General features: G+C 41.0%; 1 protein-coding gene across 2 annotated transcripts in view; it reads right to left on the reverse strand.

Moving 5' to 3' along the window:
• LOC140457891 (CD82 antigen-like) overlaps nucleotides 1-26126 on the reverse strand; it is a 40744-nt gene extending 14618 nt beyond the window's left edge. For both annotated transcript variants that reach the window (XM_072551637.1, XM_072551638.1), the window contains exons 1-5: nucleotides 26016-26126; nucleotides 17391-17496; nucleotides 11722-11794; nucleotides 10223-10353; nucleotides 1053-1127 (exon numbers count right to left, since the gene is read on the reverse strand). In XM_072551637.1, coding sequence (XP_072407738.1) covers nucleotides 1053-1127; nucleotides 10223-10353; nucleotides 11722-11794; nucleotides 17391-17456 — 345 coding nt within the window. In that variant the 5' untranslated portion in view covers nucleotides 17457-17496; nucleotides 26016-26126. The remainder of the gene's footprint in view (nucleotides 1-1052; nucleotides 1128-10222; nucleotides 10354-11721; nucleotides 11795-17390; nucleotides 17497-26015) is intronic.
• Nucleotides 26127-27560: the final 1434 nt, after the last annotated feature.

A 27560-nucleotide genomic window follows, 5' to 3' on the forward strand; every position in this document is an offset into this window, starting at 1 on the left:
CCCCCTCACTTCCCTTCAAGGCCCCAAGGGTTCCTTCCATATCCATCAGAAATTTACCTGCACCTCCACACACATCATTTACTGCATCCGCTGCACCCGATACACTGGGGAGACAGGCCGCCTACTTGCGGAACGTTTCAGAGAACACCTCTGGGACACCCACACCAACCAACCCAACCGCCCCGTGGCTGAACACTTTAACTCCCCCTCCCACTCCGCCAAGGACATGCAGATCTTTGGCCTCCTCCATCGCCAGACCATAACAACATGACGTCTGGAGGAAGAGCGCCTCATCTTCTGCCTAGGAACCCTCCAACCACAAGGGATGAATGCAGATTTCTCCAGCTTTCTCATTTCTCCTTTTCCCACCTTTTCTCAGTCCCAACCCTCAGACTCAGCACCGCCTTCTTGACCTGCAATCTCCTTCACGACCTCTCCGCCCCCACCTCCACCCCCTCTCCGGCCTATCACCCTCACCTTAACCTCCTTCCACCTATCGTATTCCCAACGTCCCTCCCCCAAGTCCCTCCTCCCTACCTTTTATCTTAGCCTACTTGGCACAGCCTCCTCATTCCTGAAGAAGGGCTTATGCCCGAAACGTCGATTCTCCTGCTCCTTTGATGCTGCCTGACCTGCTGCGCTTTTCCAGCAACACATTTTTAAGCATCAATATTAAGTGCAAATATGTAGCAATGACTGTATATCACTTTCACCACATGTAATGCTCTGCTTTCAGTTATTTCACAATGTTCATATTTACATTGTTGTGTTAGTTTTAACAAGTAGGTAGACAAGTTCAAGGATTTTGTTACAGGCATATTGTTAGTTTACATGAGCCGGCAAAGATCATGATAGCACAGAATATTATCAGAATGCTGATTAATGATTATCTCAATAGAATTTATGCAAAAAAATTCAAATTATCATTTACTGCAACAATAAACTGGAGTTCAAGATCAATCATCCTCATTTTAATTTAATATATTCATAAACTTGCTATAACTGAATTGTTACATTTGTGTTTAGATGGTAATAATAAAATGCATACATACGTGACTATACTGTGAAAGTACAGCCAGTCCAATAGAAAGTTGCAGAATGAAGATAAGGGTCAGAAGTAAGAAGTACTGAAAATAAAAATAATTAAATCATTTCAACAGATTCAACAGTATTTTCAATGTGTTAAAATATTTTGATTTGTAAATTTTGATTTGTGTAATGGTGTGGAAGTGGTGATGGAAAACCAAATGCCAACTTAACGTCTTAAAATCTTTATTCAATTGCAGTAAATAAGATAGTAAATAAAATTTGGGAGAGGTGTAAAACAGACTTTAGTTTGCTATTATGTTTTTTATACTTTGAACAAAATCAAAGTGACCCAGAGATGCTTGTCGCATGCAGCTTCAAGATTCTCACAAGCCTCATATCAACTCTCGGTTATGACCAGCCTGACCTCTGACCTGATGGCGTCCACACTGCCTGACCTGAATCAGGTCAGATACAATGAATCGCTCTCAATTTCCATTTTGGCCAAGCTACTGGTTGTTAAAGTGTTAAGTGTTAAAGTGGCCTGCTTCTCAGGTTGCAGCTGCAGTGGTTGGGTCTCTCACTGGCTTTCATCTGAGGATTTAAAGTACCTTAGAATGTGCAAATTTTACATCAGCAACAAAAAAAATGAGTGAAAGCATTACGAATATCCCTCAGTAAAGACAACTACCCAATGCTGCCTACTCTGCAGTTTATGTGACTCCCATCCCACAAAGTCAATTGAATCGTCCAGTCTTCTTAAGTAGGCAAGCAAACACTTCAGTTGTGAAGTCAATGGGACACAATTTCCAATGTCAAGTGTGTGATGGCAGGAAGGGGCTGCAGTTGGACCCACCAACTCCAGAATGATTTCTAATGTCTGCAGGATGCTGAAGTATTCTGTTTAAAAGGCCCATCTTAGTGATGGGGAATTTATCCCTGTAATGATAATTCTAAGGACCTGTAGCCCTCACTCCTCACACTCCCATGCCTAATTCATGCAATCCCAGCCCTTCATTCACATCTCTTAAGCTTTCTTATACACCCTTATGCATAGGAAGGCTTGGGTGAGAGCCCAGCTATCAATTAGAGTGTTGAAACAGTTGAGCCCAGGCAAAATATTGCATGATTGGCAGCTCTGAAATATTTTGTAAATTCCACAATTGTTATTGACATAAGAGAATGAGACTTCAGATGTTTGCAGTTTCTGCTATTAATTGGGCCTTTTATTTGCACTTTTATTGATCCTAGCCTGGCTTCATCTACTCAGAGACTTGCAGAAAAAAACATCCTTTTCATCAGGTGATAAAGGCATCAAGACTGTGACATCCACCATGTCCACCTCAGATTCCAAAGTTTCTTCAATACTAGACAGAGGGGGAGAATGTACGGGTTCCAATAGACTTTCTGGCTGTTCTCAGGGGGCGGGTATGTTTTGCTCCTGCCTTATTTGGGGATTTACAGCTTTCATGTGTTCTACGTGCTTGTTCAGGATTGCCACACCTCCCTGAACTTTGTATGTCATGGGACCTGACCCCGTGTCAACCATGCCTCTTAACCATGCAGAGCCATTTCCATGGTTTTAGCACCAAACAACATTCTCTGAAGTAAACTGCCTCTTTGGCTTAGAGGGGTCTTGTGCCTGGCACTGGCATTCCTGATGCAGTTTCACATTCTTCTCCACTATCCGCCGCAGCCCCCCCACTTTCCCGCATCCCACGCAACCCCATGTCCCCAAGGTCTGGAAAGATCAGATTTAATCTGGTGCAGAGTCTTCTCTCTATTAGCAACACTGCTAGAGTTACCCCTGTCGTTGCAAGAGGGTTAGTCTGATAATCAAATAGGTACTGGGACAGTTAGTATTGAGTGAAGCTGTAGGCGGTTTCTTTAAGCAGGCCTTCAACTTTTGGACTGTTCTTTCTGCCAGACCATTGGATGTTGGTTATAAACTGTCCTTATCTGCAGAATGTCATTCAACTTTAGGAAATATTCAAACTCCCTGCTGCTAAATGGTGGCCTGTTGTCTGTGACCAACACTTCCACGTATCCATCTAATGCAAAAATGCTCACAGCTTTTCTATCGTCATCCCTGTATTTGACGAATGAACTCTATGCATGTCCAATGACTTTGAGTGGATGTCCACATTGCCTAAATACATTGAGCCTATAAAGGGTCTGGTATAGTCTTCAAGTAACTGAGTCCACGGTTTACCCGGCCATTCCCATGAATGTGGGGGAGCTACTGGCAATACGTTTGTCCTTGTTGGCACTCCGGGCACTGCTCCATTAATGAAGCATGTCTGCATTCAAACCTGGCCACCATGCATAACTTTTGACTGACATGCTCATTCTGGAAACCCTGGATGACCTGGTGAAGTTCAGCCAGTATCTGGCAGTATCTGACAATCACTCTTGCTCCCCTTAATAAAATGCCGTCCTTTATGTTAATCTGGTCTTGCTGACTCCAGAGAACTTTCAATTCTGGTTATGTTGTCCCTTTTGTTTCTTCCATCACCACCAGCTTAGTTTTGCCATGACCGTATCTTTCTGTGTTCACAGTCTGACATTGTCAGAGGAACAGAAGGTTGTCTGGTAAGTTTAAACCCGAATGGACTCCTCCAGTGGTGGCACCATCGGTGGTGTATCTGCCAGTGGTAGGTGGCTCAAGGCATTCAAACTTGCTACTTGGCCCCCTGGATGGTGGTCTAACTTGTAATTGTATGCCCTTCGAATGAGAGCCCACTGCTGAATTCGACCAGAAGCTATGGGTGGCATGGATTTGTCATTGTTGAGTAGCCTTAAAAGGGGTTTGTGGTCTGTTACAATTACAAATTAATTTTTATAAAGGTTGTGGTGGAGCTTTCTCATGCCAAAAATGATTGTCAAATCTTCCTTCTCTCTCGCTGAGTGTATTTGCGCTCTGCGTCAGCCAAAGACTGAATAGCATTGGCCGTTCAGTTCCATTGGGCCATCTATGAGCTAATGGAGGCATCGCATATTAGCACCAGGTCTCACTTGGGATCATGTTGTGCCAACATCTTAGATGATGATAGCTGCTCCTTCACTTCCCGAAAGATTACACCGTGGCTATGTGATCATTTTGAAAGTTGATCCTTTTTTGATAGCAGAGATAAGGGTGCAAGGAGATAGGCCAGGTTATGTATGAGCTTTCTGATATAATTCAGTAACCCAAGGAAAGACCGAATTTCCCATACCGATGTGGGAGCTGGGGCACTTTTGATCGCCCTCACTTTATCTTCCAATGGGTGAAACCCAGTCTTGTCAACTCTGTACTCCAAGTAGGTCACTTGGGGTGGCTTGTACACACATCTATCCTTTCTAAGGTATACCCCACCTTGGAGAAATGCCTAAAAACTATGTCCAAGTTCTCAAAGAGTTCTTTATTGGTCTTCCCTGCCATTAACACGTCATCCAGATAAATGGCAACCTGGGGTAGACCTTGTAAAATGTTTTCCATTATCCATTGAAAAATGGCACAGGCTGATGATACCCCAGATAGCTGTCTTGTATACTGGGACAAACTCTCATGGGTTTTAATTCTAACATACTTTTGGGAATCCTCATCAAATTGCAATTGCAGATACCCTATGGCCCATGTCCAATTTCATAGAGACAGCGCCCTCTCTAGTTTGGCATTTAAGTTCTCTCTGCGATGGATTGGTTATTTATCCAGCTGTGAGAAGCAGTTTACTGTTTGTTGAAAATCCCCACATAGGTGAACCAACCTGTCAGACTTCACAATTGATACGACAGTTGCTGCCCATTGTGTGAACTGGACTGGTTTGCTGATTCATTTGCTCCTGATTTCTGTGTTTCCTTTTGCCAATAAGGCTAATGGCACTGGGCAGGCCTTGCAGAATCGTGGATTTGCTTCCTGGTAAAGTGCAAGGTCACCTTGAGTCCTTCGATAGTACATAGACCTTCCTGACAAACTTCCGAGTATTTAATTCGGACTTTACTCAGGCAGTTACTTTCTAGTTAGAAAATGTTGAACCAATCAAGGTGAATCTTTCTCAACCAATTTTGTCCCATCAGGTTTGGGCTTGAACATTTTACTACAATCACCGGTAATCTGTAAAGGTTTCCCAGTTTAGGTTCTCAGTCTAGCTGAGGTCTTATGCAAATGTAAGGGTTGGAGTCCAGAGCGAATTTTGTTTAAAAATTGGTTCTGCAATCACTGACTAGAGTGTGTTGCTGGAAAAGCACAGCAGGTCAGGCAGCATCCAAGGAGCAGGAGAATCGACGTTTTGGGCCGGAGCCCTTCATCAGGAATGAGTCTGGGAGCCTCAGGGGTGGAGAGATAAATGGGAGGGGTGTGGGACTGGGGAGAAGGTAGCTAAGAGAGCAAGAGGTGGATGGAAGTGGGGGGTAAAGGTGATAGATCAGAGAGGAGGGTGAAGTAGATAGGTGGGAAGGAAGCTTGACAGATGGGACAGGTCTCTGCCCTCACCTCGAACTCAGCCCCAGTCCAGGTCCTAGCTCCCATCCCTACCATGTCCTCACCATTCTCCCAGACCTCCCCCTCACTGAGGATAAACATTTAATCCTCAGCAAAGGCCTCACCTTTATCCCTCTACTGTCCCAGATTAGTGAGTTCAACACACGCTGCGACCTTGAATGTATCTTCCATCCCCTCCTCCTCTGTGCCTCCCTTTTTAACCAAGACAACCGCCCACCCACCAAGGACCCCTTCTCCTGTCTCCAACATACCCCATCTACCTGGACATCCCATGCTAGCCTGCTACCCACCCTTGACCTCTTCATTTCAAACTGCCGCCGTGATATCGACCGCCTCAACCTGTCCAACCGCCTCCCCTACCCAAACTGCTCGCTCTCACAACACACAGCCCTCCACTCCCTCCGCTCCAACCCCAACCTCACCATCAAACCAGCGGACAAAGGGGTGCAGTGGTAGTTTGGTGCACTGACCTTTACACCGCTGAAGCCAGGTGCCAACTTGATGACACCTCCTCTTACTGCCCCCTCGACCATGATCTCACCCTCCATCACCAAACCATCACCTCCCAGACCATTCACAACCTCATCACCTCAGGGGATCTCCCACCCACAGCTTGCAACCTCATTGTTCGGGAACCCTGCACTGCACGATTCTATCTCCTTCCCAAGATTCTATCATTTCAGCCTGCTCCTGCCCCACCAAACCCATCTCCCTCTACAATGATACTGTCCTAATCCTCCCAGTCCAGGAACTCCCACACATGTTCAGAACACCATCCATGCCCTCCACGTCCTCCAAGACTTCCATTTCCCCGGCCCCTGATGCCTCATCTTCACCATGGACATCCAGTCCCTCTACACTTCCATCTGCCATGACCAGGGCCTCCAAGCCTTCCGTTTCTTCCTCTCCTGATATCCCCACCAGTACCCTTCCACTGACACTCTTATTTGTTTGGCTAAACTGGTCCTCACCTTTAACAATTTCTCCTTCCAATCCTCCCACTTCCTCCAGACAAAAGGGGTAGCCATGGGCACCTGCATGGGCCTCAGCTATGCCTGTCTCTTTGTCGGTTACGTAGAACATCCATCTTCTGGAGTTACACTGGTATCACTTCCCACCTCTACCTCCTCTCCATTGATCACTGCATCAGTGCCACCTTGTCCTCCCACAAGGAGGTCGAACAATTCATCAGTTTCACAAACACATTCCACACAGACCTCAAATCTCTGACATCTCCCTCCCCTTCCTGGACCTCTCCACCTCCATCAATGATGACCAACTTAACACTGACATTTTTTACAAACCCGCTGACTCCCACAACGACCTGGATTACACCTCCTCCCACTCTACTTCCTGCAAAAATGCTATCCAGTATTCCCAATTCCTCTGCCTTCGCCATATCTGCTCCCAGGGTGACCAGTTCCACCACAGAACACACCAGATGGCCTCCTTCTTTAAGGATTGAAATTTCCCCACCCACGCTGTTGAAGATGCCCTCCAACGCATCTCATCCACGTCCCGCACCTCGGCCCTCAAACCCCACCCCTCCAACCGCAACAAGGACAGAACCCCTGTGGTCCTCACCTTCCAACCCACCAACCTCCGCATAAATTGCATCATCCGCCCACATTTCCGCCACCTCCAAACGGACCCCATCACCATGGATATATTTCCCTCCCCAACCCTATCCACTTTCTGCAAAGACCACTCCCTCTGTGACTACCTGGTCAAGTCCACGCCCCCCAACAATTCACCGTCCCCTCCTGGCACCTTCCCCAGCCACCGAAGGAATTGCAAAACCTGTGCCCACACCTCCTCCCTCACCACCATCCAAGGTCCCAAAGGATCCTTCGACATCCATCAAAGTTTCATCTGCACTTTCACACATGTCGTTTATTGTATCAGTTGCTCCCAATGCAGTCTCATCTACACTGGGGAGAGTGGACACCTTCTTGCAGAGCGCTCCAGGATTGTGGATCTCTGGGACACCCGCACCAATCAACCCCAATGCCCCGTGGCTCAACATTTCAACTCCCCCTCCCACTCGGCCAAGGACATGCATGTCCTGGGCCTTCTCCACTACCACTCCCTCGTCGCCCAACGCCTGGAGGAAGAATGCCTTAACTTCCACTCAGGACCCTTCAACCTCAGGGCATCAATGTGAACTTTACCAGTTTCCTCATCTCCCCTTCCCCCACCTTACTCCAGTTCCAACCTTTCAGCTCAGCACCATCCTCATGACCTTTCCTACCTGTCAATCTTGCTTCCCACCTATCCACTCCACCCTCCTCTCCGACCTAACACTTTTTCCCACACCTCCATTCACCTATTGCTCTCTTAGCTACCTTCTCCCCAGCCCCACACCCCCCTCCCATTTATCTCTCCACCCCCGAGGCTCTCAGCCTCATTCCTGATAAAGGGCTCCGGCCTGAAACGTCGATTCTCCTGCTCCTTGGATGCTGCCTGACCTGCTGTGTTTTTCCAGCAACACACTCTCGACTCTGATCTCCAGCATCTGCAGACCTCATTTTCTCCTCTGCAATCACTAATAAAGCTGCATTGGTATCAACCTCCATTAGAACTGGGTGACTATTTAATCATATGTTTATTTTGATTGGTTATGATTTGGATGTTAATTTAACTGTTCGAAACTGGATTTCAATGGACTGTCCAGTGTGTGCACTCTCCTGGATACAGCCTATGAGTTCTCTAACTCAATTAAAGCCGAGTGGAACTCTTTTGCTATCTTAAGTCCACATACTAGCAGCAACCACAATGGCTGGCCTGGATCCTGAAGCAAATGTTATCCTTTTGGCTGAGGCTTGGCTTTGTTTTGGGTTTTGCTGAGGGCTGACTTAGAGACCCTCTGTTCAGCTATGCAGTTGCCTTCACTCAAGTGGTGTTATCTGAACTTAATCAGTCTGGTAAAGGTGTTCATTTACATCGATATATCCTGTAACTCATATGTTCTACTTGCCAATGGCAAAGCCAGTTATAGTTCCTGTTTGAAATTCAAGTAATGCCTGGTTACATTATTAATCCTACATATCAAACTGTCTCTCAGCATTTCATTAAGGAGTTAAACCAAAGTCACATGCCTCTATCTTAACCTCATCAGAAATCCTGACATGGATTCCCCTGGTTCCTGAACTGCTGAGTGAAACTGATCGCATCTCAGAATTTGAAGAAGATTGGGATTGTAATAATCCCTAACTAAATCCTTTGACTCTTGAAAGGTTTCAGTATCTGGCTCCGCAGGAAATCTTAGGCTTCTAATAACCAAAATATCTGCAGGTTCACAAGCTGTCAGGGGAATTATTTGTTGTTTTTCATCTGCCCCAATGTCATTTGCCTGGAAAAAAATAATGCATTCTTTCCATATTGGGCCCAATCTTCAACAGCAGGATTGAATGAGTCATGTTTCATAAAAAATGGCACAATTCCAGAAATATTTACCCCAACTCAAAGATGACTGTTACAGGTAAATTTCTTCAGAAGCATTTTCTTTCTCTCATCTCCACTGAAACAACTCCACAGAGGTTGGTATCCAGTCACAAAGTCACCCTTCATTGACATTGCATAGTACTTGACACTGGTCTGGCTTCCACAGAGACAGTTGTAAGAGTGAACTGAACCCCTGATGCACCTCCTTATATCTGTCAGCTAGAGCTCCCTTAGTGGAGCAGATTAACAGCCCCAATCATGGAACTCATAATCTCTGAGGTCCATGTGGCTGACCTCATTACAATCATTATAGTTTCCTGGATGTATGTTTGCTCGCTCAGCTGGAAGGTTCATTTTCAGATGTTTCGTCATCATACTAGGCAACATCCTCAGTGAGCCTCCAGATGAAGCACTGCTTATGTTTCCTGCTTTCTATTTATATGTTTGGGTTTCCTTGGGTTATAACATATAAATAGAAAACAGGAAACACAAGCAGTGCTTCGTCTGGAAGCTCACTGAAGATGTTACATAGTATGGTGACGAAACATCTGAAAATGAACCTTCCACCTCAGCAAGCAAACATGCATCCAGAACCTCAACCTGAGCTACAAATCTTCTCAAAATTTGCTAACTATAGTCTCCTCATCCAAACCATGCTTCAGAACACCACTGAGTTGCTATGATCCACAGGTCCTTAAAAAACCTGCTTGTTTTCATGAAAATTGCAGAGAACTAGGACATGTCTATCTCCACAATGTGGGATAGCACTGTCATCTCCAAGCAGAGAGCTGAATTATTACAAGGCCAGGACCTCGTTTTCAGCTTGAAGATAGTGTCAGAGGCTGAGCTCTAGAAGGCCTGCTCCCAGCATGTTTCATGAGGGTGGAAAATGGGGATTGGAAAGCAAGGGGAGCTGAATGGTAATGGGTTCCATATTTCCATGTGTAAATATGCCCACATAAAACCACAGCTGCCTCCATTGTATGTGATGGAAAAGACACTTTGTGTAGATTAGATCAGGTAGGAACGGGTCTAAACTTTGTGCTATCCATTTGTGTTCCCAGCAATCCTGCCATTAAGCAAAAACCCAAAGCTTCAGGACATTCCTTCCTAAATCGATTTGACCAGTTGTGCATTGCCCTGACTTGCTCCCAAGTCAGGAGTAGAAAATCAGGTTATAATGTCTTTACAATACCAACAAGTACATGTTATTGTGAAAAAGAATTTTTTTTTGCATTAACGCCAGGATGTTTTGAAGTATGTTGGACTTACCAGAGGAAACATGCATTTCACTTCTTTTATACTTCCTATACATCCCACCAAACACACAATGGCAACAGTAGTACCAATGGCAAGGAAACAGTAGGCACTGATGCTTAGGATATCTTGATGGTCTGCAGGCACTGAACAGTTGAGAAAACAATAAATGCAGAAACTCAGAATATGTTTCTGCATTGTTCAAATTGTATCAAATATCTAGTGAAATAAAACTTCAACCATTATTATAAACTATTATTGACAAATTTCAAACAAACTAGACTTTTAAACTCTGATTTTTTTAAAAAGTTAACATTCATATTAGAATGTTAGAGTAGTAAAACAAATACATAGATAAATTTTCAGCTAACAACATCATTGACTGTTGTCAGCTCAGAAATTTCTAATATAATCATATTAACTATATTAATCATATAACATGAACAGAAGGACTAGTTTATCAGCAATTATTACTTAGCTACATACTACAGTCAGAAATATACAGTATTATTTGGAGTAGTACTCTTCATATTTTTTACCTTGGTTTTATTTCGTAGTTGCTGCTATTCAGGTTGCTGCTTGTCACAAAATCATATTTAAAAATACTGTTGGAATGGTGCGTAATTACAATGTAGAAGTAGTCCTCTTCTATTCTTGTTTTATATTTGCATTAGTTTTTTTGTGCTGATCCAACATTGTTAGAGTACATTCACATAGATTTGTTGTGAGTTGAGGAGTAAATACATTGTTTCAATGTTGTGAGTGGAGCAACAATAAAATATATTTCCAAACAGATAAACAGACAAATCTCTGTATTTTTAATAACATTAAACCCAATGAGTAAAAGCCAAACAGTAAAACATTGGCAGTATATGTTTTATAACTTATGCATTTATCTTTTCTACTCAATGCATTATTTAACTTGTTCGTCCTTTAATGCCACATGTGTGGGATGCAAATTCTTTTGGGGTTCTCTTCCCGATGACAGTGATCTGACAGCTCAGAAGTTTTGTTTTTACTTTCAACTACTTGGGTAGTTCCATTTTGGCCACCTTCCCTGAATGTCTCCACTTTGTTCTTATCCAATTTCAGGTGAGATCACAGAAGAAAATGAAACCTAGTGGTCATTTCTTTTCCAGTGACTTTCATATAAACTCAGAATTATGCTAATGTTGTTAATACAGATCTATGATGGATATTACTTCCTGGCCATATATCATTTTGTTTTATTATTGACAGCATATATTTTGGAATGTTGAGATCGAGAACATAACATCTTTGGGTTCATGGTATTTCACCTTTTCCTGTTTGTAATCTTTCATGAATACAGCAATAAACTAAACTATAATTGAAGTATGGGTAAATATCTTACACTTAATTGCAATCAATTGTTTTAGTACAAATATTGTTACTGTCAAACAAGAAGCTGTTAAAGGTTTTATCTCTTCTAATTTTCTCTCTTCTGCAAATTAATTTTCTCCAGTGTCGTATGTACAGTTATAAAAAGTACTCACATAGTGTGCCAATAAAGCTGTTCTCATCCCATAAGATCCAAATGCCACATCCAAAAATGATTGCTCCAATAATCTGGAAAAAGGTATACAGTGGAACATGTCAAAGCAAAAACATCAGGAGAAGCTTTGTGATTTATTTTGTGGAGATCTATAGAATGACTTAGTTGCACTTGTCTGTAAAATTGTCTTTATTCTTTTCACTCGAATGAACATAAGAAGCTCAAAGACACTTCTTTAAAAAAAGAAATAGACACAACTTCTCCTTTACTCTTTTGTTTTCAATTTTTTCCCAAGAACAAAAATAGATGAATTATTTTTCTCTGAACAAGATGGGAAATAGAAGCATTTAATCCAGAGGATCAACCATATTTACTTAGGTAGTCTAGCATTACGGTTTGATGTATCCTGGCAAGCAGAGCACAAAGCATAATGATTCATGAGATTGGAATTTATTAATGCATTGGAAATGGTCATTAAATAGGAAGTGAAGGAACATTTAAGCATAAGTAATCTTAATATTTTATTTGACATGATGATGAGGATTATCAACAAGAATATTATAAATCAAGCAATGGACTTCAGAAGAGCACTTTTTTATCAAGCAGGAGAAACTATAAAATATTTGTTTTGAGATTAGAGGCTGAAATGGTTTATGTTTGGAGACATGAAGGATCCAGATGAAATCCATGCCACTTTTGGAACCATTAGATAATATCTATTAATGTCAAAACGACTCAGAACATAAATAAAAGCATAAAGCAAATGCAAAAGGAATTTTACACAATGTAGAGTGTACGGAAATTAAATAAATCAAGTTCATGAAGGCAGTTAACAAGGGCGACTGAGGCGAAGAGTGGAAATTTATTAAATAAACTGAAATTCATAAAGGACACTAGAAAGAAAGGTTTTTTTGTTGTGCTTGTACCAGTTCAAAAGGGCACAGCTGGCACACTGATCACAAAAAAAATTAGTACATTCAATTTCCAAATGTATGGTGCTAGATCCTTAAAACATGCTGATATATTGTGACAACAGGAAAATGTATAAATTAAATTAAAAATATTGAAAACCATGTAAAACATAAGCTGCTGAAAACAGATAAGCAATAAGATGCAATTTTGTAATACATCGCAAGATCATTGAAGAGTTAATGATAGGACAAAGAACTTGGCAAATATATTTAAGTGCTCACTGAGTCTTGGGAAATACCCAAGCATTGGCCGTTGGCCAAGATTCATGTGGAACTTTGATAAAGTTTTCAATATGACTGTGGAAATTCTAAGTTAGTAAGCCTGACAAATTGAGAAGCCACTGAGATGCTATGACTTTAAAAGATGTATTTTGTCCTTTTTTTAGGAAGGTTGAGACAGAGAAACTGAGCATTCTGTTCAAAGCCAATAAAATGAACAGCTTGTGAGGCTGGGGGCTTTTTTTCAAAGTTGGAACAATAGGAGCAGCCTGAATGGGTGGGGTCAAGGTCTCAAAGAACTAGGATTTTTAATTTTAGCTTTCTGTTCTTGCTGGGGTCTTGAAGCTGGATGCAACACTTTTATTCCTCTGTCTGTTAGAGCTAAAATTTGGAGTTCTCTTCTACTGCTAGAATTGCATATGAGACAATCTACTTTGCAGAATTTGCCTTTGCTAAGGGTGTGTTTATGGTCTGTTACTATAATGGAACAGTTAGTTAGTAGTTAATATATCTATTAATTTATTAAGCAATTCAATAGAGTTACAGTTAAGTCAATTATTTTCTTTTTCTTTTATTTTGTCTATATTTTAACTGTAGGGTAAAAATAAAGTGTGTTTTACTTACTGTCAAGTAGTTTGACCAATCTAATTGCATTTGGAACACAACACTTATACTTGCCTTTACATTAAAAACATATTACAATCTAGACCATCTTCGTAATATATTTCGAGAAGATTTTGACTGGTCCATTATACACTGGGGCTCTTTTCAGGATCAAAATCTTTAATTCCAGGTTGAGTTTAGGATTTTGGACTCAAAGGCAGCCAGTAGTGAGTAATGGTGTTTTCTATTTTGGGTGTTGCATTCAGATAGTTTAAACAGGGTATGCCTTGTGTAAATGGCTCTTTCACTTTCTAAGAGTTTCCTGGGGGTGGAAGATGTTACTTCAGTTCTTACAGAGAAAAGGAGCAAGGCAAAGCTTTTGGGATTGACAGACAAGTTGAGGTTGTGATTGCCTGTGTCTGTGAGGGAAGGGGAAATAATTGCAGCAATAGCTCTACATTTACAATATGCCAGGAATACAATCAGAATCATTGGAGATTGCTAAACTTCAATTGCAAATGAAGCAGCTTGAATTAGAGGCAATGGTGAGGGGAAAAGCAAAAAAATAAAGAATAGCCTTGGCAGAACAAAAAGAAAGAGAAAGGGAAATAAAAAAATAAATTGCAATTAAAAGCAGAGGAAAAAGAAAAGGAAAGGATGGCTCCCAGAAGAAAAGAAGAGAGAGAGACTCTCTGAACTTGAGAGGTTGGAACTGAAAACTCCAAGTCAATTTAAAAAGACTGAAGTTGAGCTGAAAGGTTGGAGTAGTGATTGAGGATAGTGAGGGAAAGCAATCCTATCATAGCCAAAGGCATGATGGGAATCTGTTTAAATATATCCAAATGATGCCGAAGTTCAACGAGAAGGATGTAGAAGCCTTTTTCATTTTGTTTGAGAAAGTGGCTAAACAAATTATATGGCCTGTGATCCTGTGGGAATTACTGATCCAAACAAAGTGGGTAGGTAGAACTAGTGAGGTATTTGCATCTCTATCAGAGGAGGTATCTGGAGAGTATAATGAGATGGAAGATGCCACCTTAACTCTGTATGTGCTGGTGCCTGAAGCCAAAAACAATGTTTTAGCAATCTATGGAGAGAACCTTGTTAAAAGTATATTGCGTTTTGAAAGGATCAAACAAACTAATTTTGATAGGTGGATAAGGGCATTGAAAATAGATCAAACATATGTTGGTCTTCGAGTGACAATTATTTTGGAGGAGTTCAAAAATTCGCTTCCTGAAGTAATGATAGTTCATGTGGAAGAACAGAGAGTTAAGATGGCAAGATTAACAGAGAAATGGCAGATGATTATGAGTTGGTTCATAAATCAATGTTTGGCTTCGAACATCAATTTCAATTTGTGAGGGGTAGAAATTAGGACAAAGAGAAATCCTCAGGTGGTAAGAGAAAAGGTGAACTCGTTGAGGAGAGGAAAGATAGTTTTCCACAGGACAAAAAGGAAACCAATGCAGGGAAAAGAGAAGTAAAAAAGCTCAGGTGTTTTCACTAATAAAGTGGGCCACATGAACTTGTAGTGTTGCTGGGTTAGAAAAAGCACTGGGAAGATGGATATGGGAAAATAAAATAAGCCAGTGAGATTTGTTAAAGTGTTAAAGGAAAGCATAGTGGAAACTGAAAAGCTGCAAACGAATGTACAATCTTGGTAGAGAAGTAAATGCCAGATCTCTTTAAAGAATTTACTTGCATGGATTAATCATATATGTCAGGAGGAGTCGGTAAAGAAATTAAATTTTTAAGTGATATGGGAACAAGTGAATCTTTGATGGTGAGAAATGAGGAAATATATAATTTCGAAGGGCTATTGCCAGAAAAGATGGTACTACATGGAATTCAGGGTGAGGACTACAGTTGTTTCATTATCTAAGGTGAGATTCTGGTGAAACTGGGGAAGTGGTGGTGGGACTAAGGGAGTTATAGACACACTAAACAATCCCATTTGCTTGCACTTGGCCCTTATCCCTCTAAATCTTCCCTAGTCACATATCCTGGATAAGTGTTAAAGAAAGCACTGATTCGACACTGACCTCCCCCACACATTATCCTCATGAATCCATCACCCAATAGACTTAAACCCATTCCACCTTCCCAAGGTCCAACCCTGACAGCACTGGACTTAATACCCACCCAACTTTCCACAGCCGGCCCTGACTGCACTGAACTTAACACACAGCCCCACAACCTATACATCCACCAGACCTTCCCATGGCCTTGCCCTGACTTGAGTGTAATGGGCCTAACATCCGTTCCACTTTCCCATCGCCCTGCTCTGACTTGACTGGAAAATCAGGCAACTTAGGTGTTATAGGAAGCATATCCTGGGATTTTTCCTGACTGTGAGGTAATAAGGTCTCAAAGCCATGGGATGAAGTAGGAGGAAAAATCAAGGATTAAAGATAATTCAATTATCAGAATCGATGTTTGTTCAAAAAATTGAGAAATAAAAAGAACAGGTGAAGGACAAACTGGATATTTTTAGTTCAGAGAAATTAGCTGAATTCCATCAGAAAGAGGAAAGGCTAAAGGAAAAACAGAAGTAGAATCTGAGTGTATCCCAGCATTTTACTATTTAAAAATTAAGTCTTGATGAGGAAATAGAGAACATAACATATTCAGGTGGATGAGAAGTGGGCAAAAGATCATCAAGTTGTATTACTGATGAAGTTTAGAAAGGAGGTATTGCGGGTCGCACATAATCTCAAACACTTACGTTTAAAATAAGAAAACACTTCGGCTCTAGACTATCTTCTTAATATATGTTGTGGGAATTTGGTCTGGTCCATAACAATGCTGAAGAATATAACCTGGCTGACCACCACCAAACTGCCTCTCTAAGACCAAAGGTTTGAGGAAGACTTGGTCCAGATATTAAAATGGTGAGAAATGAGCAAAAGTAGACACGATAAGCTAATGAGTTTGTGGTGAAACGAACACAAAGACATTGCATCGGGATGCAAGAGTATGGCAGTTGGAATATAAGTTGTGCTGTTATCTACTTTGAAGTGAAAAATAGAAAAGCAAAATATTTTTAAATGATGGAAAATATGAATATATGGGTAATCAGAGGATCTGATGTTCTTGTAAATGTAAAAGATTAGGGCATATTTGTTAAGGGTGCCACTTTATTGCTTTTTTTTGTAGTTTTACAGTTTGTATGTTACAAACGCAATAGGCACCAACATCTCAGGACTCGCTCCATGGGCACTGATCATATGCACCCCATGCCCATTGACTTTAGCATTAAAATGTGACAGTCTGTAACAACTCTCATGGCATATCTCTGATCCACTTACAGGATGTTTCTGCACTTCAGTGAACTTCTGCACCTTGGAATGCACTGACAACGGTCATTTGTGAGGATACTCTGTGCTGAGGGACATGTACTCAGCTCATGGACTGTATTAGGCTGCGTCTCCAGGGTTTTCACTTGCTCTCGTAGTGCACACTCACTTGGAGCCCATCTGGATACTGACAGCATCCTGCTGTGTATTGCCTCACCTTGCCTTTCAGCAGGGTACCAACCTCCGCCTATCTGGTTGTCTGGAGCAAATGTCAGGAACAATGGAGGGGAGCTCCAGACTGAATGCACTTGGCTGGGGTAGATAACAGATGTTTAATGATGGCACAGGCACAAGGGATGCCAATAAATTCTGGGATGTCTGTTAGTGGCGCATTCTTCTGGGAAAGGTGTGTCAGTAAGATGGGGTCAGAATCAGACATAAAAGACACCATCAAGGTAGGGTTGGTATTAATTCTGTAGGTTTGGTAAGATATAGCAAGAGAATGTGAGAATAGCGATTTATCGATATTGCCTCATATCTCTTCTGAAGCTGTGAATGTCCACAAACAGTATACTTACAAGAAAGATTCCATTAAAAATGTTCAAGAGGTATTTGAGGATTTTTATCTTCACATCACTTTTCATTTTCCTTGCTTTTTATATTTCATTGGTTTTCAAAATGTCCCTGTAAGTAAGCAGATATAGGAACAAAGCAATGTAAGACCATTATAACATACACATTAGCCCTTTAAGCCTGATATTCCTTTCAACTAAAGCATGTTTGATTTGTACCATGACTGTACTTTTGTTTCTTATGTCTCCATATCCTTTACTAATACAAGTCCTTTGATTTTAGGTTAAGTTAGGGTGAGAGGAAAGTGAATAATTGGTTGAGAGCACAATAAAGTAATTCAACTCCATTTTAAAATCCTAGGCCCTGATATTTTTAATCATGTTATGATATCACCAGCAGTGAAGTAACTGTACATTTCACTGTAAAGATTCATCTTTACCTCTGTCTAAATTACAAGATTAGGTAATTCGATACAGGAAGAAAAACAGAGAGTCTTAAATCCAAGCTGCAATCATTCACATGTGTTGGTGGTGGAAAAAGTTAGTGAGCAAAGTTCATAGAATAATTGAGTCATACAGTATAGAAGAGGCTTTTCGGCCCATTGAGTCTGTACTGCTGAAAATAGACTACTCCCTACACTAGTCCCATTTTCCTGCACTAGGCTCACAGCTTTGGATGTTATGATACCTCAAGTTCACATCTATACTTTTAAAGGTTGTGAGATTACCCACCTCAACTCCCTCCCAGATAGTGTATTCCAGATCCCTACCATCCTCAGTGAAAAGGTTTTTCCTTAAATCCCCTCTAAACCTCCTGTCTCTCACATTAAAATATGCCCCTTTGCCAATTACCCTTTTACTAAGGGGAACAGCTACTTTCTATTCATCTTGTTCATGCCCCTCATAATCTATACACTTTCTTTAGGTTCCTCTCTCAATCTTACCAGCTCCAAAGAAATCAACCCAAGCTAATCCAGCCTGTCTTCATAGCTGAAATCTCCATCCCAGGCAGCATCCTGGTGAATCTCCTTTGAGTCCCCTCTGGTGCAAACATATCCTTTGTATAATGTGCACAGTATTCCAGCCAAGGCCTAATCAAAGTGCTGCACAGATCCAATATGACTACCCCACTCTTAAATATTACATTCTGCCTGATAAAGGCAAGTGTCCTGAATGTTTTTTTAATTACCCCATTAACTTATCTTGCCATCTTCAAGTATCTGTGGACAAACATCCCAAGATGTTTGGTCTGTACTGGGAGAGTACAGACCAACATGTTCTATTTGGATGAAATATAGAATTAACAAGCCCTGAGGACTATGGATATCAGGGATATTCTAAACTGGATAAAAAGGAAAAGAGAGATGTATAACAGGTACAAAGGGAACAAAATAACAAGAGGCCCTAAAGGAGTGTAGGAAGTGCAGAGGAGAACTCAAGAAAGTAATTAGGGGAACAAAGAGGAGACATGGGAAAATGTTTGCAGGCAAGATTAGGGAGAATCTTAAGACATTATACAAATATATCAAAGGCAGGGGGATAATCATGGAAAGTGTAAGGGCCTATTAGGGATCAATGGGGCAATCTGTGCGTGAAACCATGAAGACTGAAAAGAAAACATGTGTAGAGTGTTACATGATTACTTCAGATCTGTCTTTACTCAGGGGAATGAGGATGCAACACTGTATTTGAACAGATTGATATAAGAAGTGAGGAGGTACTGGAACTTTTGGCAGATGTAAAAGTGGACACATCCCACATTCGGATGAATTGTATTCCAGGCTGTTGTGGGAGACATAGAACATAGAACAGTACAAGGCAGGAACAGGTCCTTCAGCTCACTACGTGCCAACCATGATACTATTCCAAACTATTCCCATGTGCCTGCACATGGTCTATATCCCTCTATTCTCTGCCTGGTCATGAGTCTATCTAAATGTCTCTTAAACTTTTCCACCATCTCTGCTTCTGCCATCTCCCCTTGCATTGCATTCCAGGCACCTACTAGCCTCTGTGTAAATGTTTTCCTCACACAATCTTCTTTAAATTTTTCCCTTCTCAACTTAAAACTATTCTTCCTAGTATTTGACATTTCTATCCTGGGAAAGAAACTGCAACTAACCAACTTATCCATGCCCCTCATAGTTCTAAAGGCTTTTACTAGGTCGCCCCTCAGCCTCCAACGTTCCAGTGGAAACAATCCAAGTTTGTCCAACTTTTCCTTAGAGGTAACATATTCTAATCCAAGTAATATCCTGATAAATCTCTTTTGCAACCTCTCCAAAGTCAATACACCTTTTCTTTAGTGTGGAGACCAGAAGTACACACAGTACTCCAAATGTGGCTTGACAAAGTCTTATACAGTTGCAACTTTTACACTCAATGCCCGAACCGATAAAGACAAACATACCATGTCTTCTTTACTACTTTGCCCACTTGTGTTGCTACTTTTAAGGAGCTACGGACTCCAAGATCCCTCTGAATAGCAATGTTCCCAAGAGTCTGGCCACTTACTGTATACTTTTCTCTTGTATTTGACTTCCTAAAATGCATTACTTCACACTTGTCCAAATTAAACTCCATTTGCAATTTCTCCACTAACTTTGCAGCTGATCTATGTCCTGTTGCATACTTTGATATCCTTCTCCAATATCCACAACTCCACTAGCTTGTGTGACAATTGAGGAAATTACAGAGGGCCTGACCAAATATTTAAACCCTCTCTGGCCACGGGGAGGTGCCAGAGGACTGGAGGAAAGCTAATGTGTTGCGACAGTACAAGATGGGTGGTAGAGATAGACTAGGGAATTAGAGACCAGTGAGCATAATATCAGTGGTGGGGAAATTCTAGAGAAAACAGTGAAGGAGAAAATTAATCTCCATTTAGACTTGCAAGATTTGATTAGGGATAGTCAGCATTACTTTGTCAGAGAGAGATCGTGCCAAACTTTTTCGTGGACTTTTTCGAGGACATGACCAATTGTTTGGATGAGAGTAGTTGATGCAGTTTTGATGGATTTCAGCAAGCCATTTGACAAGGCCTCATATGAGTTACTGATAAGGAAAGAAAAGGTTCATGGGATTCATGGTAACTTTACAAGATGGATCTAAAATTGGTTTAGTGACAGGAGACAGAGTGTATGGTAGAAGGATGTATGTGTTACTGGAGCCTAGTGTGCATTGGCATACCACAGGGATCAGGGCTAGGGCCTTTATTTTGTCATAAATGATATAGATAAGAATGTGGGTTGTAGAGGATGATAAGTTGTTTGCAGATGACACAAAGTTGGCTGGGTGGTTGACAGTGAGGAGAGAGCTGCCAACTCATAGAAGGATATAAATGGATTGGTCAGATGGGCAGATTAATGGCAGATGGAATTTAACCCTAATAAATGAACAGGGATGAACTTTGGAAGAAAGAACAAGACAAATGAGTATTTGATAAATGGCAAGACACTAGGAAGCTCAGAGGAACTGAGGGATCCCACTGTTTACTGTAGATTTACCCACAAATAACTGTTTTATGTATCTTTTGGCCAGATCCTGTCTTATTTTAATGAAATCTGCCTTACTCCAAATCCTCTTTTACAGACCATCTTTCTCCTTTTCCATAACAAACCTAAAATGTATCGTGTTAGAACATAGAATATGGAACATAGAACAGTACAGCTCAGTACAGGCCCTTCAGTCCACGATGTTGTGCGGAGCATTTATCTTAATCTAGGATCAACCTAACCTACACACTCCTCAATTTACTGCCATCCATGTGTTAGTGCACCAGCCGCTTAATGTCCCTAATGTCTCTGACTCTACTACCACCGCTAGCAGTGCGTTCCACACACCCACCACTCTCTGTGTAAAGAACCTACCTCTGACATTTACCCTATACCTTCCTCCAATCATCTTAAAATTATGACCCCTTGTGACAGCCATTTCTGCCGTGTAGAAGAGTCTCTGGCTACCTTTTTTGCCTATGCCTTTCACTACCTTTTACATCCCTGTCAAGTCACCTCTCTTCCTTCTTCTCTCCATTGTGAAAAGCCCTAGCTCACTCAATCTCTCTTCATAAAACAAGCCCTTCAATCCATGCAGCACCCTGGTAAATCTCCCCTGCACCCTCTCTAAAGCATCTTCGTCCTTCCTACAATGAAGAGACCAGAACTGGACACAATATCCCAAGTGTGATCCAACCAGGGTTTTAGAGAGCTGCAGCAAAACCTAGCAGCTCTTAAACTCAATCCCCCTTTTAATGAAAGCTAAAACACAGTAAATCTTCTTAACAGTCCTATCAACCTGGGTGGCAACTTTGAGGGATCTACATATGTGGACCCCCAGATCCTGCTGTTCCTCCACAATGCCAAGAATCCTGTCTTTAACCCTGTATTCAGCATTCAAATTCAACCTTTCAAAATGAATCACTTCACATTTATCCAGGTTGAACTTCATCTGCCACTTCTCAGCCCAGCTCTGCATCCTGTCAATGTCTTGTTGTAGCCCTCAACACTATCTACAACATCACCCACCTTTGTGTCATTGGCAAACTTACTAACCCACCCTTCTACTTCTTCATCCAAGTCATTTATAAAAACTACAAAATGACACCACTGATCACTGACCTCCGGGCAGAATACTTGCCATCTGCTGCCACTCGCTGACTTCTTTCAGCCAGCCAATTCTATATCCAGACAGCCAAATTTCCCTGTATCCCATACCTGCTAAATTTCTGAATGAGGTTATGTAGGGAACCTTATCAAATGCCTTTCTGAAATCCATATACACCACATCCACTGCTTGACATTCATAACCTCCTCAAAGAATTCAATAAGGCTTGTGAGGCATGATCTGCCCCTCACAAAGCCATGCTGACTATTTTTAATCAAACTGTGTTTTCCAAATAGTCATAAATCCTATCTCTCAGAATCCTTTCCAGTACTTTGCTTACCATAGACGTAAGACTGACTGGTCTGTAATTCCCAGGGATTTCCCTATTCCCTTTCTTGAACAGAGGAACAACATTTGCCTCCCTCCAATTGTCCAGTACTATTCCTGTGGAGAGTGAGGATGCAAAGATCATCGCCAGAGGCACAGCAATCTCCTTCCTTGCTTCCGGTGGTAACCTTGGATATATCTAGTCTAGCCCTGGGGATGTATCTATGTTGATGCTTCCCAGAATTTCCAGCACATTCACTTTCTTAATATTAATCTTCTCAAGCCTATTAACCTGGTCCACAGTGTTCTCACTATCAACAAGGTCCCTCTCGCGAGTGAATACTGAAGGAAAAGACTCATTTAGTGTCTCCCCTACCTCTTCAGACTCCACTATCCCTTATTGGCCCTCTGGACATTCCCTTATTCCTTACGCAAGTGTAGAGCACTTTTGGGTTTTCTCCTGTAATCCTCTAAAGCTTTGCCAGATCCTTGTTTCCTCAACCTTAAGTAAGTTTCCTTCTTCCTCTTGATGAGAAGCTCCTCTTCTCTTTTCCTCCAAGGCTCCTTTACCTTACCATTCCTTGCCTGTCTCAGCCAGACAAAGTTATCCAACACTCACAACAAGTGCTGTTTAAACAGCTTCCACATGCCTTTCCTGTAGAACATTTGTTCCCAATTTATACTCCAGAGCTCCTGTCTAATAGTGATAAAATTTCCCTTCCCTCAATTATACCTTCCCATACTGTCTGTTGCTGTCCCTCTCTATGGCTGTGGTAAAAGTGAGGCAGTTGTGGTCACTGTCACCGAAATGTTCTCCCACCGAGAGATCTGACACCTGGCCTGGCTCGTTGCCGAACACCAAATTTAATATGGTCTCCCCGCTAGTCGGCATTTCTACATATTGACTCAGGAATCCTTTATGGACACGGCTGACAAAATCGCCTCCATCCAGACCATCTGCATGAAGGAGGTTTCAATCAATACTGGGGAAGTTGAAGTCACCCATAATCAACAACTCTGTTACATCTGTTCTCCCATCTCTCTGCTGCTTTTGAAGGTCTATAGAAAACACCCAATAAAGTCACTGCTCCTTTCCTGTTAGTGACTTCCAATTATACTGAGTCAGTATACAAACCCTACTCAACAACCTCCTTTTCTGTAGTTGTGATGTTGTTGTTGTGGTTGCTATCACTAAAATGATAAAGGCAAAAACAATGACTGCAGATGCTGAAAATCAAACACTGGATTAGTGGTGCTGGAAGAGCACAGCAGTTCAGGCAGCATCCAACGAGCGTCACTAAAATGATACTCCACTGTTGTTTTGAACACCTGTCCCACTTCATTCCAAGATTTAGGTTCAGCACTGTACCATCCCATCTTGGACCATCTACATGTTGCCATAAAAAATGTCTCCTGAATGCATTTTATGAAATCTGCCCCTCTAAATTCTTTACACTATGATGAGGGGAGGTGGGATTAAATGGATAATGGATCTGGGAATGGAAGAGACCTGGTGTGGTAGTGAGATGTAGGAGCTGCTCCTTAAAGGGGATAGTGAAACAGGTAACCTGTGAGAACAATATTGGCAGTCCCCAAATTAAATACTTGAATGGCTAAACATGATGAATGAGATAAAGCATCTTTCCATTTAAGAAAGGAAATACTTGTAAGTGTGAGTCAAAGTTTGGCCAAAAAAGGCCACTTCTGAACAAAATGTTGGTGGCAATAGAAACCATTTTCTTTTCCCCAAGGATTTTGTTTCAGTGCAGAAAGAAGCTCATGAGCCCACCAAACAGCTCAGGTTCTCCCTCTTCAAGTTTCTTCATTCTCTTTTGAAAATTGAATTGAATATAAATGAATGATTTAAACAAATTTAATGACCGGTGGACCATTAAAGGGGCACTTCTGCAAACCTCTTGTTTATTTTGTCCCATTTCCACTCCACGTTTCCTTTCTTCATGAAACATTTGTCACATAATCTCTCCGGCCCTCCACCTAACTGCAACCTTCCCGTTTGATCTGTTTTTGATCCTCCCACTTTCATGTGTTCAAAACCAACAAATGTCATACTTTGCCAAAAATTTACAAACCTAAAACAATGAGCTGATTTTTCCTAGCCCTGTAGTGATTTGCAGGGAGGTAAGAGAACTAATACTATGGTGGGGGAAGGGATTAGGAAGGGAGTCCTATCTGTTCCTGCTGCTATCACAGTTTAGCATTGTGGGAACCTTAATGGCCTGGCCACTCATTGACAGTCAATGTAGCAACATGTTTGATACCCATCCCAATTGCTGGGGTCTGCCTACTTGACCTTGGCTTTTTTCTTTGAGGACTCATGGGTATTGATGTGCTCCCTACTTAATTGCTTCAGCCTCAGCAGTGTCGACCTGTAATATTGACAATGATGTTTGGATCAGTGGCTTTAGGAGGTGGGGTGGCTGTCTCAGTGGCAACCTTCACATCAGTTACTTTCTGCAAGGTGCTGCCCCCTGCATTTTGACACACATCAGCATTTGGTCAGTGTAGGCTTTCAGCCCCAAAGGTGGAACTTCTACTGTGCTATCAATATTCAGCCCATTAAATTCTGTTTCTTTCTTTACAGATGCTGTCAGATCCACTGTGTATTTCTAGCAATTCTTTTTTTGTTTTTATTTCAGTACTGGTAGAAAAGTATCAGCAGTTTTTAAGTTTACCTAGGCAGTTTGCATTATAAATGTGGAGGGAAAACTGATAAACATTACTCAAAATGTTACAACAGGAAATAACATCTCGTGTGTGCAGATATCACATTGGTAATACATGTTACATAAGCACATGGTCTGGGAATTTCCACAGAGCTGCAATGTTGTAACTTTGTTGCAAGTGGGGCAGAAATCTGATGAGGGAAATGTAAATGGGCGTGGTTCCAAGAAGGTTCCTGGCCACTTCCAGCAATTAAGAGGTTAAGAAAATTTAATAAACTATTTTATTGAACTAATGGGTTGAGTCATAGTTAAGGAAAGAGGAAGTACAAGAGAATTTCAAAGTTCAATGCTGAGGTTTTCAACTTTATAAAGTATCACATTATAATTCCAGCAATCTTTTCAGTTTTTATTCTCTTGTTGTCTTTGATTCTTGATTTTTGTTCTTTTGTATAACTTTTGGTCAAATTCATCCTTCAAATTAATATAAATCTAAATATTAGGATTTGAATTGAATTTCCCTACTATACCAATATGACAGCAGATAGCTGCTTCTGATGATATTTGTACATTAATTAGTTTCTAGTATCCTCAAATCTATAGTATGTAACACTTTCATGAAAATCAAACCTATTTCACCTATAGTTTCTGTTTTGGATTTCAGTAAGTTTATGGTTAAATTGTTTACTATTATTCCTATGTTTAGACACGTGTAAAAGCTGTATTGAATTCTACTACTGTTTTATATCTGAAAATAAAATTGATTTTTCACATGTACATTTTATGCATGTTGTTTTCAGAAACTTGTTCAAATTATAAACAAAATTCCTTTTTTTAAAGTATGGTACTTCAAACTCAAAATTATCACCTAAGTTTTACACTGAAGGTCAATATATGTACTTAATTAAAGCAAAATAACTGACTGTTGATGTTCAATATAATATTTACAGCTTTTGTTTTCTTTTCTCAAACTTAGTTTTCCTTTGAAGATAAACTATTTAAAAAAATGAAATTTACTTACCAAGAACTCTTCAGTTAATGTTGATTTGTTGCTGTTAACAGAAACCAATATGTTTCTATTTGGAAGATTGTATGAATAGTTTGTTACTGGCTCTCCCATATCATTTATGTGCCTCGGTTTGAAGTACCAGTTCCTTTTCAATGGCCTGAAGAGAAAACAATAAATATCCTTCAAGAGCAAGCATCCAAAGTGCAAGCTGGTTCTTTGAATATAAATTCAAATAAATTAATCCATTACTGATTAACTTTTATTACACCTTTAACCATGCTCATGAATACATAAATTCCATGACTCGCAAAGTGACAGTGACAAAACTAAACAACACAGGTGGCCACATAGAGTACAGAAAGAATGAATTTTCTGACTTAAATTAACCTCACCAAATTGACAAAATAATAGTGTAGCTAAATTAATGCATGATATACTCAACTTGAGTTCCAATCACTTACTTGTAATCTAAGGGAATACAGTCTGGGATGTCTTTTCTTTAACCATGCAATTCTAAGGTTGCAAAGAATACAATTGTGTAATTAATCAATGGTCATCACCAATGCACGATTTCAAGTTCAAGACTTCTTAGAGACATCCACAATTAAAATACTGACACATGATCGATCCCAAGACCTAAAGGATGTCCTCTTTACCAAATTGATGACCAGTGAAGCTGACTGCTGGACAGACCACCAGCCTCATCTGTTCATCAATGTACATCAAATGCTGCCTGAAGCAGGTTCAGGAAAAAGCTCAACATTGAACGGTTTCAAGAGCGAAGCAGACTAGCAAACATCCAACAATGATTTCACCAAAATTTCCAAAGGGTTCACTTTAATGGAGTGGAGGAAACTTGGAAAGGACTGAAGGCAGCCATCATCTCATGCTGTGAAGAAACTTTCAGCTACAAGACCAAGAAACAGCAAGACTGGTCCAAAAAGAATGGCCATATCATCCAAGACTTCACTGACAAGGGGAAAACTCTGTGTCTGTCAAAATAACATCATGAGTAAGGCAAAGAAGAGAACTCACAAAACAGCAAATGTGAAGGTACAAAAGAAGGATGAGGGAACTCAAGAATTAGTGGTGGACAGCTAAGGAGTCACAACACCTTGCTGACAACCACAAAATCCAGAGTTTATTCAATGCCATTAAAGCAATATACAAACCCAACACCTTGATTTCAAACTGTTGTGGAGTAAGGATGAAACCCCTTTGAGAAACAGAGAAAGCATCAGCCTCCGGTGGAGAGAATTCTTCAAATAACTCCTAAACTATGATACACTCATCAAAGAAGATATAGTTGAGGAAACCCCAGTCCCCTATTAAAGATGATCTTGGGCTTCCACCTAATATGATAGATGTTCAAGCCTCCATGACACACATGAAGAATGGAAAAGCAGCATGAGTAGACTGGAATCCAGTAGAGATTTTCAAATTCCAGGACCAGAGCTTACCTATCACCCCCATTGACTGTTCTTGAAAATCTGGGACAAAGAAGAAATTCCTGCTGATCTCAGAGATGCTGCCATCCCTACCCATTTTCAAGAAAGG

Source organism: Chiloscyllium punctatum, chromosome 32 (assembly GCF_047496795.1).
Source record: "Chiloscyllium punctatum isolate Juve2018m chromosome 32, sChiPun1.3, whole genome shotgun sequence".
In the NCBI taxonomy this organism is placed as follows: Eukaryota; Metazoa; Chordata; class Chondrichthyes; order Orectolobiformes; family Hemiscylliidae; genus Chiloscyllium; species Chiloscyllium punctatum.